This window comes from Dermacentor albipictus, chromosome 7, assembly GCF_038994185.2.
Source record: "Dermacentor albipictus isolate Rhodes 1998 colony chromosome 7, USDA_Dalb.pri_finalv2, whole genome shotgun sequence".
Lineage (NCBI taxonomy): Eukaryota > Metazoa > Arthropoda > Arachnida > Ixodida > Ixodidae > Dermacentor > Dermacentor albipictus.
In genome coordinates this window covers 24,524,899-24,540,684 of record NC_091827.1, presented here as the reverse complement: position 1 = coordinate 24,540,684, position 15,786 = coordinate 24,524,899, and the positions used below count along the sequence as shown (strand labels likewise).

The 15,786-nt window shown below is 46.4% G+C and overlaps 1 protein-coding gene across 2 annotated transcripts in view; it reads left to right on the top strand.

Annotated features, from left to right (window-relative positions):
• The window catches only part of LOC139047747 (fatty acid CoA ligase Acsl3-like), a 62,927-nt gene extending 49,985 nt beyond the window's left edge, over positions 1 to 12,942 (top strand). For both annotated transcript variants that reach the window (XM_070521766.1, XM_070521767.1), the window contains exons 2-3: positions 3,549 to 5,110; positions 11,280 to 12,942. In XM_070521766.1, coding sequence (XP_070377867.1) covers positions 4,394 to 5,110; positions 11,280 to 12,722 — 2,160 coding nt within the window. In that variant the 5' untranslated portion in view covers positions 3,549 to 4,393 and the 3' untranslated portion in view covers positions 12,723 to 12,942. The remainder of the gene's footprint in view (positions 1 to 3,548; positions 5,111 to 11,279) is intronic.
• Positions 12,943 to 15,786: the final 2,844 nt, after the last annotated feature.

Sequence of the window (15,786 nt, the reverse complement as noted above, 5' to 3'; positions counted from 1 at the left end):
ACGAATGAAATTCCACACTTCGATTCCAAATTTCGGATATTCGCACACGCCTTATAGAAAAAGAGAGTGAAAGAGAACACGTGAATCTCACTAGCTATCTGGTGGAAGGGGTTGCGCATCGGAAAGATCTCGTCTTCGATCATAATGCGGTTGTCGCAGACCAAAGTCTCAAATAGAACTTTTCTATAAATGCGTAAGCGTTCGATCAGTATTTTAAAATTTGAATACTCAGACAAACCTTAGTTATTAAAAAGTAAACCTAAACTAACAGGACAATCTAACTACTATTATTGAAGTGAGTAGGAGCGCTGTGGCAGTCTGCTTGGTGTAATTCAGTGACTATTCAGCTTCATGCAGTTATCTTGAAGCCAACTCAGAAAAATTACTAACAGCTGTTGCACAGACCTACAAATGCAACAAGGTTTCACTAAACAACGCTGCTTGACCTTCTAACAAGAGGCCGTCCGTCGCCGTGCCAACGTTGTTATACGCCCTAGGCACGGCTCTTACGTTAGGGTCAATAAATCAACGCTCTTTCATCTACCCACGAAGGCTTCCCGCTTCCTTTGCCTGTTTATCTCGAACCACCATGCGGTGTTCGCGTCCTTTTCGGTTTGTTTTCTTTAATGTCTGTTTTTCTCTACGCAAGGCTCATAACACATGTCTCGTCACAGCTTCCCGTCAGCGCATAATCATCCAGCAGGAAAAAAGAAGCTCGCACATATATTATTGCCTTGTCTTCTATGCCGAGCCGTCGCCGTTCTTGTGGCCCGCCCTGCCGTACACTATGCCGTTTTATTATCCTGTCCAGCTAACCGAAAATAAAAGAAAAAGGTTCCCCAAGGATGCGCTTGCTTCCTTTCTTTACAAGACAGACGCCTTCCTTTAAGAAGCTAATGTTCGAGCGACGTAGCACTTTCCTCTTCGCTTGTATGGATATGGCTGGTTTCCAAGTGGAAGCGTGGTTCGATATCGTTTGGTGAGGAACGTCTCTATTTGCGCAATAAATTGTCGCGAGTCCCTGAAAGGACATTAAGCTGCGCTCTGTCACTAAACTACGCTTCTGCAACCGCAAATCAGCCGCGGCAGTTGCTCATAGGTACGGCCGCGGTCTGTTTGTGGAAACAAAAAAAGTGTGTGGGGGGAGGGGGGAGAGGGAGGGGGTGTCTCCAAGGGTTCACTGGGATTGATGTTGGTCAGTTGCGTTTCCGCACTGTAAGCAGTCTCAGTGTACGCTCGGATATATATATATATATTTTTTTTGTTAGGCCCGCGCCTGGAGGTGCCTTTTTTTTGTTTGTTTTCTTGAGCGTACTTCTTTGAATAAGTAAATCGGAATTAGTCCTCGAGCTGAAATTTTCTCGAGGAAGCTCTAGTTCTCGGCCGAATCCAATACTATTATTCAAGCTCACCTGAAACGCGGAAATGCTTGATGAGACCACCGCGCCGCCCCATTTGGATGAAAGTCGCTGTATTTAAGGGATAAAGGTAAATTCTATCAACTCTATGAAGCAGAATTCTGATTTGGTTGCTCGGAATTTTTCATAAATATTCAGCAAAAATTGATGAGTTTATATATGTGTGTACGTAGAAACACTACATATACAAAACTGTAACTCTGAACCAAAAACGCGCGTACCACAGATCTACTGTATAAAAATGTAATATGCATATATAAATAAAAAAAAGAACACTGTATCACTCCAGGCTTACTTATAGTATTACTCGTTAAGAGTCCTGTAAGGTGAATCGACGAGCAAGTCAGGTAAACTGAAGAGGTTATAAATTTTTACTTGTTCATGGTAAGTGCGACTGACGTTGCCACAGAGGTAGGCATAACTGAGGAACCTAACGAGTGGCATTCAAGAGAGAAATGTAAGCGCGAATGACCGTGGCAGGTGCGAAAAATTGCGTTGCCGTGTCTGTCCTGGTCGACCCTGTCTTCGTTTCGCGTTTCAGCTGTACTATTTATGGAACACCGACTAGCATCTCAAGCAGACAAGTTTGATATATAAATTTATAGCTTATGTTAAGCTCTTACAACGCTTACGAGCTTCTTGCGAAAATTCTGTTCATAACAGTGTCTCAAGCGGAGAAATATTATATATCAATTTCTAACTTACGTTAATTAATTGTTACAACGTTTATGACGCTTTTCGCGAAAATTCCACTCAGGCTAGCGTCTCAAGCGAACACTTGTGATTTATTAATTTACACTTTGCGTGAAATCGCTACGTTTTTTACGAGGGTTTTGCAGAAGTCCTACTCCCAAATATATTTGGACTGATGTGCATAATGTAACAATTTTGTCCGCTTCAGATGTAGTATTAAGTTAACTTTAAGAATATCTGATATATTGTTAATTGCTTAGGCAGATTTTTAAACAGTAAGTTTTAGGAAATCTTATAATTTGCAAGAATATTTCTTAAAAAAAACTCACGGCCTCAATAACAAAGCTGCTTCCTATAGTGACTAGATTTTAACTTTTCCTTTTATATACAACAAACATCATCAAAATCATATCTGTGGTTGCTGAGAAAAGTTATTTTCTCGTTCTTGTGTATTTTCATAGCAGCTTCCAAGCTGAAGCTTGCTCTTGGGCACATTGTACACCAGGGATACAGTCAAGGGTACTTGAAGTTTCGTGCCTGTATGCAAGTTAGCCAACATTGTTCTTGCGACAGAAGTTAGGGCAGAGCTGCATCTGTCAGCAAATTACCCTACCAGAAATCCCCCTCCTCACAAGAAAAACGCTCCTGCTGGGAGAACAAACTTGGAAGCGTTCAGTGTTAGAAAAGTAAAGACTAATGCATAAGCCAACCCGACAATAGCCCTTACAGATAAGTAGTTCTCGTATCTGTGTGGCACTACACGTTGGATGCCGACACATGAAAAGGTATGTTTTGTAACACATGAAAACCTTTTTTTTTTCCATTCGTTCCAGCCTTGATATGGTGGCACGTGTACCTAGGTCAAATATTTATTTGCACCACCCTTCAGGTTAAACTAGTTAAAAGTCTGCGCATGCCTTCGGTGCTTCCTCCCTTGTACCCGTTTTTTCGTCGCCCAGTAATAGCATGAACGAGTCCTTTAATATCGGTCGACGAACAAATCGCGGGCTGCCGGCGAGGACAGAAAAGTTTTCGTGTACTTGATGGGTCCCGAGCCGTTCAAGTTGCCGCAGAGACAGGTATAATAGGAGTTGATAAAGAGCAGCGTCAAAGAGCAAAAGAAAGACGGGGGACGACCAAGGCATATAGCAACAAATGATTTTCCGTGTTCTGCCCTGGTCGACCCAGTCTTCAGCCCGCGCTTCAACTCCACTCTTTACTAACTGCCACCTAGCCCGCTCCCCAGCATTGGCTTATTGAAGAGCATTGATAAACACGGTGGTTCACGGTGATGAAGCCTTTGTGCATGACGGTTGAGCCTTTGTCACTCGCTGAACGCAGTAGTCCGCTGCCGCTGATGTAAAGTGGTCGATAAACAAGATAAGGGTACTGACTGTGTTCTTTTGTTTCTTTTTTTTTGCTTTTGTATTGTTTCAGGAAAAAGCAGCCAAGTCTACGGAGAAAGAGAGAGAGATAGAAACAAAGGCGACCAGGCCCAGAAGCACTTTCACTCGGCGCGGGGGAGCATGTCCGTCTCTTGGCTTCCAGCCAAGGCAAACGGAGCGCAATAAGCTGTTGCACCGACCCACCAAGCAGTCATCGTGCAGACCCCTCTTTAGCCAGTAAGAAGGCAAACAATACGACGACCTGGAGGTCGCTCGCACTTGTGTCTCAGCCTTGGAAGGACCGAGTGCTAGTTTCGAGTGGCGAGCATGCTGTGGAAACTGAACTGATTGAACTCTGTCGTGTCCGAGCGTCTACTTCCCATTGGGACGTGTTGCGAAACGGGATCACTTCTCGTTGTGCCGGATAGTGCATACCACGGATGTTGAGAAAACGACGAGGAATTGAAGGGTCGCTACGTTCCAAGGGTGTGCGCTTGATCGAGGCATTCTGTCTGATGCGACGTCGTACAATCCTCCAGTGAGGGTCCTTTCGAGTGCAACACTTCGATTTCCATTCCGTTCATTCCAAAAAGACTCCAGCACTGCCATCCGCGGAACAGTCGTCACCGTTGCTGCTCACCGTCAAGGAATCGGAAGTTCATCGTGTCGAAGTTCTCGTGTTCGTCATAACTACACTTTCAGACGACTTCACTTCCCAGCAAAGCCAGCACCGCAGGATCTGCCGTATGTCGAGTATTTTGATTCGACTGTACCGAAGCTGTTCTTGTGTTTGTTGCCACATTGCATTCCAGAGTGAGTTTCGTTTTCTGCCGCCTACGCCAGTGTTCCCTTCATCGTTACGTACTCTGTGAACACCGCAGTTCATACCGCGCAGCCATGTTCCCGTTCGCGATCGAAATCCTCCTGTGTGTCGTCAAGGTCGTGGGCACCGTCTACGACGTCGTCACGCTTCCGGTGTACACCGTCCTTCAGCAGCCCTGGGTGTACTGGAAACGGAAGCGGATGTGCTTCGCCAAGCCCATAATCGAAGGAGACCCGTCGTCCCCCTACCGCCTCCTGGACAACTCGGAGCTGGAGAACCTCAAGGGCGTCCAGACACTGGACGAGGTCGCGCGCAGGGCCATCCGGTCTTACGCCAAGCGGCCAGCGCTGGGCACGAGACGAGTGCTGGGTCGAAACGACGAGGTTCAGCCTAACGGCAAGGTGTTCAAGAAGCTCGTGCTGGGAGAGTACGAGTGGCTGACGTACGAAGAGGTGGGCCGCAAGGTCGACCTGACCGCTCGCGGTCTTCTGTCCATCGGCGCGCGGTCGCGACAGTTCGTGGCCATCCTGGCCGAGACGCGGGCCGAGTGGATGCTGACGGCGCAGGCGTGCTTCCGCACCAACATCCCGCTGGTGACGCTGTACGCGACGCTGAGCAACGACGACATCGTGAGCGCCGTCAACGTGACCGAGGTGACGCACCTGGTCACCTCCTCGGACCTCATCTCGCGGGTGCTCAGCGTCGTGGCCAAAATGCCGTCGCTGACACACATCGTGTACATGGAGGGCCCCAACGCCAAACCGCCGGCTCCGTTGGCTAAGGGACCACAGGTGAGTGCCTAACAGTCAAAGCAAATCGAATCTTGCTTTTACAGTGTACATGCCGGATGGTAACTTTCGGCTAAAAGCTGCACACGTAACATGACGTTTCCCAGAGGACCCTACCAGACAATAGCGGATCAAAGAGTGTGTGCGCAGTTGCAACAGTGCACATAACTAACTAAAGAAGGGAACGAACACTGCAATAGCTTGAAATGTGAATACAGTTCTTTTGAAAAATCAATATAACTTAATTTAGCATTGTTTTCCTCCAGTGGGAACGTAACAACATAATTATCTAACACACCTACAATACAGCCTGAAGATCTTTGTGCAGTAGCATTCGAGGCCTGTAGGAACACTTGCGGAGTGTGTTAGAAACAACTGAAATGCCACTGGCAGTTATTGTAGGCAGAAAAGTCTGAACCAGAGTTGCAGACAATTATTGTAACGGAACGCTGAACACACTGTAGAGGCAAGGACAACGTGGGTGCGTTTTGTGTAGGTGGCATGGTGAAACCAGCACGAAATACTTGTCATTTCTTCTTTTCGTGTGCGTTTGTCTTCCGAACTGTGTCATAGTTCACATAAGAACATATACTACTGAACACAAACAGTGCAAGTGATAAAATTGGAAAGCTCAGTATCATGAAGCGCTGTGAACTCATGAGTACCTTCCACGATCAACGTTGACGTATCGAGCAGGGGCTTCAATTCACCTGCGGCACGGCTGACGTCAGTGCTTCAAATAATTTGATCGAGTGCAGCCGACAATGGCGGGAAGACCATGCCCACTTCGCGACCGCGAAAGAGTCCCCTCAGAAGTCCCGACTCTGAACAGGAATTGTGGTCGTCATGAAGCCCTTACGTCGCACGAATTCAAAGAATGATTCAAAACGGAGATGCCTGGTTGAAACACTCGTGGCGAACTTTCTTTCCTACTTTGTTCCTTTCCTTCTTTCTAGTGACGTGATATAGACGTTATTGCTAAGGTTTGAGAACTCGAACAGTGATTTAGGCTAAATAAAACAGGTTCTAGGCAAGCGAAATTTTTGAGCTGCCGCTGTAATCTAAGCTGCCGCTGTAATTTTAGCTACCGCTTCCTGTGCGGTTTTTCTGCGTGCACATGCATAGACAGTGCCGTGTAAGCTGGTCGTTATCGAGGCGCCAGTAGTTTCTGAAAAGCAAGAGCGTTGAAGCGTGGGGTCGCCTGTTAAAAAAAAAATTAAAATAAGAATAAAAAAAGAACAGCAAGGATACGTGGCCTAGCTTAAGTGCTCATTGAGTAGTTCAGACATGCAAATCAAAATGCCTTGCTTGCATCCTATCACAGATCTATAGTGCGAAGCAACACTGTCCGTAAGCTTTGGCTTTACCCTTGTTATCTGCATAAGCGAGCTCTCGTTATATATATATATATATATATATATATATATATATATATATATATATATATATATATATATACATATATATATACATATATATATATATATATATATATATATATATATATATATATATATATATATATATATATATATATATATATATATATATATATATATATATCGTGTATAGCGCACATATAGGGATTTATCTGAAGCAGAGTTTCTCCATGTATGTGTAGCGGTTAATCGTAAATGCTGTACCATTATTTCGATGCGTACGATTGTCTTTATTGTCATCCTGTGCAACCTCTTGCCAATGTTTGTGCGCTACGGCGTTCACAGTGTATGGCGGAATGCAAAACAGAAGTCCCTTCGGATGTACAGCGTGAAACCGTCGACATTGAGGTCACGATGACGAAACCGATGTTTAATGTTTGTCGAGGGACGAATGGTTGGGGGACATCAATGCAGAGAGAGAAGTATGTGACGTGAAAATCGCTGGTGCAGGTTTATTGTTATTGCCCCTTTCACGAAAACTGTAGTGCGCATGCGCACGGGCCTGCGTGACGTGGCCTTTCCAGGCGATAATATCGACACGGAAAAAGAAACCCATTTTTGGAGGGAATCCGGCTGTTTGGGAATCCGGCTGTAGCTGTGAGACTGCGGTTTGAAACCACCGTCAGGCATGTGATGATTTTATCTTTGTTGTGAGTTATCTGTCAAGGCGGCAGTGGCAACGCTCAGCAATTGTAGGCCGGGAGCGTTCGCAAAGGAAGTTTCGCTTTAAAACCTGTAACGAATTCGGCCGCTACAGAAGAAGGAATTTCTGCAGGGATAATGCAACAAACTCCACTCCAATGTGCTGAGAATTTAAATCGGAATTTCGTGCTTCATCAGTGACTCGAGCAGCGTTGAGTCCGCCAGCGTTATCGCCGAGATCGGGGATGGCCGTGAACGTTGGAATAATCGGGAAGAAATAGAATCGGGCCACGGCGGCCACATTTCTATGGGGGCGAAATGCGAAAATACCCGTGCACTTAAATTTAGGTGCACTTTAAGGAAACCCAGGTGGTCGAAATTTCCGGAGTCCGCCACTACGGCGTGCCTCATAATCAGAAAGTGGTTTTGGCACGTAAAATCACATATTTTTTAGTAAATAGAATCAAGCGAAGGGAATCCGCATACTTGGCCCCAAGTTCATTTAGGATGTCAGAAAGCTTATAGAGCCGGCAGGGCATTCGTGATATCCATCACCATGGTTCACAGAGAAATTCCATAGTTTTTCTAAAGAGTGTTTATGAAAGGCTACCTGGGCTTAACGAAAACTGTATACGATGTCAATGTTATTTTTGAAAGGGTACGGAAGGCAGTCGTAGAATATACGTACACGAGAAGACTGAGGACAACACAGATGACGACAATCAACTGAAACGTGGCACAACTAGTGGCGGAAAAGAAGGAAGCCATAAAATGCCTATGCTTACGCTAGATGGAAGGCAGCGCATACAAAGCGGCAGTCATGGACACACGTGGGCACCCTCGACGCGTTGTTACGGTTTCATGCATGGTAATTTTTGCATTTCCAAGATACTCAAGGGCTGACTTATGCACATGACACAGTGATATATCTGATTTGTGGTGGTGGTGGTGGTGGTGATGATGATGATGATGATGATGATGATGATGAAAAACATTATTTATCCCTATTTGAAGGGAAGGGGGCAATGGAATAGAAGGTGTGGGAAGGAACTACTTGAAGTAGGCCTCCTGTATCCTCTCAGCCCACTCCAGGATGGCCTCCTGAAGATCGGGCCTCGAGCTGCGCAAGGCAGCGTCCAACTGCTCCTCACTAGATATTGATTGCTTGAGGAAATGCGTGCTTACGTGTTTGTGTCCGTGTTTCGTGCACTGTTAAGAACGTTTGCACCCTTTGGGATTTATCTTGTCTCACAACAATTATGATCAACTATCTTGCCCACATTACCTTACTTCAACGCTGCGCACCCGGTCTGGAACACGCGTTATCAGTCAGACAGAGCACTCTCGACAGAAAAGCAGCGAGCGTAGAGTTTACCGGAAAGGAAACGCAAGCAACACAGATGACGATTATCGTTGTGGGTGTATATAAGCCTCAAAGAGTGCAATTTTTTTATTATATAGTATTTTGGAGATGTTGTTGCCTTTAATTAGCGCCGGCTACTCCTTTTGACATGTGGATTTTAAAGAATTATAATAAATATAGTGAAATCATAACACGAGTTTCAGTAACATAAGTACACTAATGTCACACTATAACTGAAAGACAACTCCACATCATAAGAACACAAAGCCCAGTCACGTATGTACACTTTCTTTAAGAATGTACGGCTGCCATTTATATAACACGAATGTGTGTATTATGTGTGGACTCGGACATAAAATCATTCTCTCTTTTTAATTATGGAGTTTAACTTGCCGAAACCACAATTCTTTATTATGAGGCACGTGGTAGTGGAAGACTCCGGAATAACTTGGAGCACCAGGGGTTCTTTAACGTGCACCTAATTCTAAGTACACGGGTGTTTTCGCCCCCATCGAAATGCGGCCGCCGTAGCCGGGATTCGATCCCGCGACCTCGTACTTCGCGCCCCAACGCCATGGCCACTAAGCAACCACGGCAGGTAAAATCATTCTCGTTGGGAAACACTTGAGAAACACAAGTTGAGAAACCCAAGTTAGGCTCGTTGCACGAACTCCAGCAATCTAGCTTGCTTTATCAAATACAGCCCGATGTTCCGGAGCCCTTCTTAAATCTTCGTGAAGGGTGACTTCTTGGCAACTTCAGCTGCGGCAGGTTCTCGAAGTCACGCTTGGGATAACTCTGATATGCTTGGCTGAATACAGGTTGGTGTTTGTATAATTAGGCTAAATTTACATTTACAAAACATTTCACACCCGCCGTGGTTGCTTAGTGGCTATGGTGCTGGGCTGCTAAGCACGAGGTCACGGGATCGAATCCCGGACACGGCGGCCGCATTTCGATGGGTGTGAAATGCAAGTACGTCCGCGCACTTAGATTTAGGTGTACGTTTAAGAAACCATGGTGGTTAAAATGAGTCCGGAGTCCCCCACTTCAGCCTGCCTCATAAACCATATCGTGGTTTTCGCAAGTAAAACGGCGCGATCTTTTGTTTTTGTTTATAGCAGTTTATACAGCTAATAAATCTAATAACCTTGCTTCGTATGACTATCTAATAATTTGCTGTCACAACGAATGCCTCGCTTTTCAGGCAAAAGTGATTTTTTTAAAGTTATGAATGGTACGGACTTCAGTATTGGGTTTCAGGGAATGGTTCAAGCTTTCTACAGTGGGTCGTCATCCTCTGTCGTTAAACAGGACCACGTTCCCTAGCCTTTAACGGTGGGTCGTAGTGTCGGCCAGGGAGAACTGTTCTCGCATGCGTTCTACGTACTCGCAATTTAACCACTCCTGTACAGTTTTCTATTTATCGACAGGCGACTTTTTGGCGACAATTGACGACATTTTAGCGACTTCAAAGTTAGAAAGAGTGCTTTAGATATGTATGAGCTCCTAAAATGCATTTTATTATTCAAAAGCTACATGTCAGCCACCGAAACCCGTGGACTTAGATTTCGGTGCCCGTTAAAGAAACCCAGGTGGTCCAAATTTCCGTATTCCCCCACTACGGCGTGCCTCATAATCAGATCGCGGTTTCGGCGCGTAAAACCCCATAATTTATTTAATTTTTAAAAACATCTCACGATGTTAACCGTGCTACTTCTTTTTTAAATTTCTTTAATTCTTTGATGTGCCAGAGCCCCCAAATCAACTGCTTGTAGGAGGCTGCTTAAACGGCGCTGTTCCACTTCCTAAACTCTACGAGCCAGATCGAAGGCCCTGCCCTAAAGTGCGCCCCCCCCCCCTTCACCGGGGCATGCCGGCTTATATAAGCACTGAGCATGCAGCGAACTCCGCTCCCCTGACATTGAGCTGTGCTTTTAAATCTTCAAAAGGCTGCGAGTTGACCGAGTCTCTGTTAACTTTTGCGGACTCTGTCGTTGACTTTTACTTTCTTCAGCTGTTCCCCACGGGCGCAACTGCCGACGTATATTTTCAGTTTGCCCGAAATCTATAAGCATTCATTTTACCTGCGCTGACTTGCTTGATATGTAACTATAGATAACCGACGTTTTTGTTTTAAACAATGCGACTTGATAGGAGAAGTGCTAGCATGGAAAATGTCGAGCAAAGAGCTTATCATGCTTCAAATTCCGTGTGTTCTTTTCTCTGCGTTTCCCATCCTTTGGCAGCCAGTCCCTTAAGCTAGACCATCGGGTTATCTGCTCCAGGCATCGCATGGCCCGCCTAGCGCAACTTCCTGTCGGCTACCTCCGTTTGTTCTCTAAGGCACACCGCCGTTTGCCTGTCTCTGAACGTTACACTGATCATATTTCGTACCATTGTACAGTCCCCGTTCCTTAGACTCTTCTCAAGCGTGCTGCTGCTTTATTAAGCGTTATGCTGCGAGCGGCTGTGATCGTGTGCTCTTTCTCTATGTCCGTCTTATCCTTTATTCTCTCCCGCACCCGTAGTCCAGTGCACTGCAGCAAACCGGATTTCCTATTTTAATTAATCTCCTTCGCTGTTCTTTCTTTCTTTCGTGTCTCTCTACCTTTCTCTCCCTCCTTTAATTGTATAACGACAGTGTCCGTGCTTAACTTACCGTCCCATGCCTCTCTTTACGGGAGGACTTGCCTCCTGAGTTGAAATTTCTCGCACCTTCTCGCAGGTCATCCCATTCTCAAGCCTGGAAGAGAGGGGTGCCGACCGCGAACTCGAGGAGTGCTCGCCTTCGCCGGACGATGTCGCGATCGTCATGTTCACCAGCGGCTCGTCGGGGATTCCAAAGGGTGTTATGGCGTCGCACAGGAACCTCATCTCGGCCATGACCGGCTTCGGCGTCGTGTGCGACCACTTTGGGGCGTACACTAGCGACGACGTCTACCTCGCCTACCTGCCCCTGGCTCACATGCTCGAGCTGGCGGCCGAGACCCTTCTCTTCGGCGCCGGTGCGCGTATCGGCTACTCGTCCCCGCTGACCATCACCGACAACTCCAGCGCAGTGGCCAAGGGCTGCCGAGGTGACGTGACCCTTCTTCAGCCTACAATATTTGTCTGCGTGCCTCTCATAGTAGACCGTCTGCGCAAGGGCGTCAACGAGGTCGCCGCGTCGAAAGGACCCGTCTTCAAGGCCCTGTTCGACTATGCCGTCCAGTATAAGAACTTCTGGCTCGACCTCGGCTTCGACACGCCGTTCCTAAACCAGCTAGTCTTCAAGCACGTGCGCCTCTTAATTGGTCCCAACCTGAAGGTCCTCGCCTGCGGCTCGGCGCCCCTGTCAAGCTACACGCGCCGGTTCGTGAGGGCCTGCATGGGCTGTCGCGTCATCGAGGGCTACGGCATGACCGAAACCAGCGGTGCGGCGACCATCATGAACGCCGACGACGCTAGCGCGGACCGCGTGGGGGCGCCACTTCCCGGCTGCTACATCAAGCTGGTCGACTGGGACGAAGGCAACTACCGGACGACGGACAAGCCCAACCCTCGCGGCGAGGTCGTCGTCGGTGGGCCCTGCGTCGCCAAGGGCTACTTCAAGAACGACGAGCTCACGAAGGAGTCGTTCAAGGAGGAAGGCGGTATCCGCTGGTTCTACTCCGGCGACATCGGCGAGATCTTTCCCGACGGCACGCTCAAGATCGTGGATCGCAAGAAGGACCTGGTCAAGCTGCAGTTCGGCGAGTACATCTCGCTGGGCCGCGTCGAGTCGGTGCTCAAGACGTGTCCGCTCGTCGACAACCTGTTTGTGTACGGCAATTCACTGCACACTTACCTTGTGGCGCTCGTGGCTCCCAACCTCAAGCATCTCCAACGCATCGCGCGAGACCTGGGCAGGGGCGACAACGTGTCCGATGCCTCACTCAGGGAACTCTGTCAGGATACCGAGGTAGTCAAGGCCGCCGAGGAGGATATTCTTGCGTACGCTCGCTCCAGCGACCTCTTGAAGACCGAGGTGCCGGGAAAGGTGAAACTGTGCGCCGAAGAATGGAAGCCGGACTCGGGTCTTGTGACGGCCACGTATAAGATTCGCAGGAAGCCCCTGCAAACGTTCTACCAGCGGGACATCGACGCGATGTACGGGTCATCGGAGGCGAGCAGACTGCGTCGTGCGTGAGATCGTGCGCGTGTGTACATCCGGTTCGGAGGACCATGTGGTGCGCCTGTGTGATGTTGAAAAGCTGAAAACGGACAGAAAACAGCGGATACCAGGCACTTTCTCATCGTTATGTAAACACTGGTAGAAGGGCTAACGCGTCCTTTCTAGATGTGTAACTGTACCCTTCTTCTTTAGAAAAGCAAAAAGGTGGACTGAATAAACCGTCCCAGCCACTAAACTTGGTGCATCGAGTTGTTGTTGTTGTTGTTTGTTTGTGTGTGTGTGTGTGTGTGTGTGTGTGTGTGTGTGTTTGTGTCTGTGTGTGTGTGTGCGTGTGTGTGTGTGCGTGCGTGCGTGCGTGCGTGTCAAGTGGTTACGGAAGCACGAGGCGATGGCGAGTGATCAGCTGATAGGAGCTGGATAAGTGTGGCCCCTTCGCAGTCCTCTATCATGATCTTTTCTTTTTCGCGGTATGTAGGCACAAGGAACCGCCACAAGCTGCACTTCGCTGTTCTTCCACAACAAACAGATAATGCCGTTCTCGATACGTTCAAGTCTAGAGTCGATAAGATGCATTTAATAGCAGCCCTTGGTTCCCGGCGATAGAGGCGACTGCCTGAAAGAAGAAAACAAACGTGTGCGCCTTGTGCGAGATTAATTGTGTTCATCGATTCGACAGACGATTCATCGACGCATCTGTCGTGTTACGACAGTGTGGCGACCTGACATGTCTCTGTAACACATGCGTTCTCCGTCTGTGCAAGCGAGTAGTTACAGCCATGCTATTCGCCATCTTTTTTTTTCTGCCAGCTTAGCTTGTGCTTGTAGGGAGTAAACGCCCTTTATCGTGCATTGGGTGCATGTTAAAGAACCCCAGGTGGCCGAAATTAATCCGGAATTCTCCACTACGACGTGCCTCTTAATCAGATTGTGGTTACTGCACGTAAAACCCCAGAATACAATTCCTGTACTGATGTGCCTTCTGAAGGCCAGAATACACTAGTCATACCTGGTCTAAATGATCATAGCGCTGGCCTTTGCGAGCTGAACTTGCGCCATGTTAAACTTATAGATAGCGGGACAAGGTGTATATGTAGCTATAAGGAGGCGAATACTGTGATGACAACAGAAGCACTTGACCATTGCGAGGTTGTTTTTGAGACGCTATCAGAAACGCCCGATATAGAAGATAAGTGAGTAAGGTTCAAAAGTAAACTGTCTGAATTACTTCGACGTGTTTCCTCGTGGCTGACGTTAGCTAGACGCAGCAAAAGTAAGCCTTGGTTCACAGGTGATTTGCAGAGATTAGTCCGCAAGAGACACAATGCATACACTAAATTTCAAAAAGACAAGAGAAAGGGCAAAAGAAAGCTTGCAAATACAACTAAAGCGAACGAAGCCATAAAAGAAAGCAATGGCTAGGTACTTTGAAACCGTAGACTTCAGAATAAAAGATCGCCCGAAAGAACTATTGCAGATATTGAAAACAACAGAAAGGCCTTACCTCGTTATTTTACATCGGTATCAACTGTGTAATTTTCTACTCATGCACAAACACTTGCGAATTTTCCTAGAAGAACTCGTGATGCCACTATAGAAAAAGTTGTGTTTAGCCTGCATGCATGGAATTGAAGTTATTTTTAAAGCATTATATCCTACAAAAGCCAGGGCTCCAGAAGAAATACCGAATGCTTTGTTATCACCATGTGCGCGCTCAGTTTCAAAATATTGATATCTGCTCTTTACAAAATCGATCGAGCAGGGCATCATGCCCTCTGATTCGAAAAGGGCTAGTACCGGTGTACAAATATGGACCACGAAATTAGGTGTTCAGTTGTGGCCTCGTGTCCTTAATTAGTACAGTGTGCAAAGTGCTGGAACATGTTTTTCTCTCAAACTTCAACATTTAAAAGAGAATCTCCTGGTAAACAATTGCCAGCGTGGATTCCGCAGTGGATTTTCCTGTGTCAAGCAACTCACAGAATTAATCATGACTTGGCAAGTGCATTGGAAGTTTTCGATGTCGTGCAGCATGATTTCTTAAGGGAAAAGTCATGGTATCGTATTCACACTACAGTAATTAATTGAAGGAAACATTATCTGCAGCTTACACGTTTAAGGTTTGTAACAGGAGAGAAATCGGGTGAGGCTGACGTGACGTCAGGGGTACCACAAGGGTCGGTACTTGGCTCACTGCTCTTTTTGATTTATGCGAATGACATTGTTAGTGATATTAAATCTGTGCGCATGCTCGCAGAGGACTGCGTAATGTATAGGTTATTGATAATTTAACTGGTTGTGAGACATCACAAGGTGACATTGACAGGATCACACAGTGGTGTTTAACATGGCATATGAACCTTAGAGTAAAAAAAGCAGTGCACATGTGTTCATCTAAAAGAAAAGGAACAATTTCCGTCTAATTATAATAATAATGGCTTGTTGACTGTGTCAGATTGAAATATTTGGTAATGTATTTCACGACTCACTTATCTTGGACATGTTGCGCTGACCACAGTACTGCCAAAGTACCTCGGGTTCTAGGTTTAATGGAAAAAAAACGCAAAACTATTTCCAGTCAGAGTGAAGGCTTTACTGTATCTGTCCACTGTCTGATCTTGAATATGCTAGCAGGGTTTGGTACCCTTGGACACGAAAGAACATAGACAAACTGGAAAGAACACAGGGTAAGGCTGCACGATTTGTATTTAAAACTTAGACGAAATTTTCGTGTAACAGAGGCTAAAAAGAAAATTGAGTGGGACATGCTGCAAAAACAACGTTTAATTCATAGATTGAAACGATTCTACAATGTTTTTCATTCAAGGACAGGTATTGATAACATTAACTATATACATATCCCCGACTACGTGTCTATGAAAGTTGATCGCGAACTCATAGTGAAATGAACTTTATGTAGAATTAACGTTCTTAGCAAGTCCATTTCCCCCAAAAGCACTCGAGACTATAATCGGTTACAAAGTGATATCGTGAAAATAACTTCAAATGATATGGTCGTACAGTCACTTCATGACGTAATAGTGCAGATATGAACATGATGTGGTGTTTTATACTATATTGC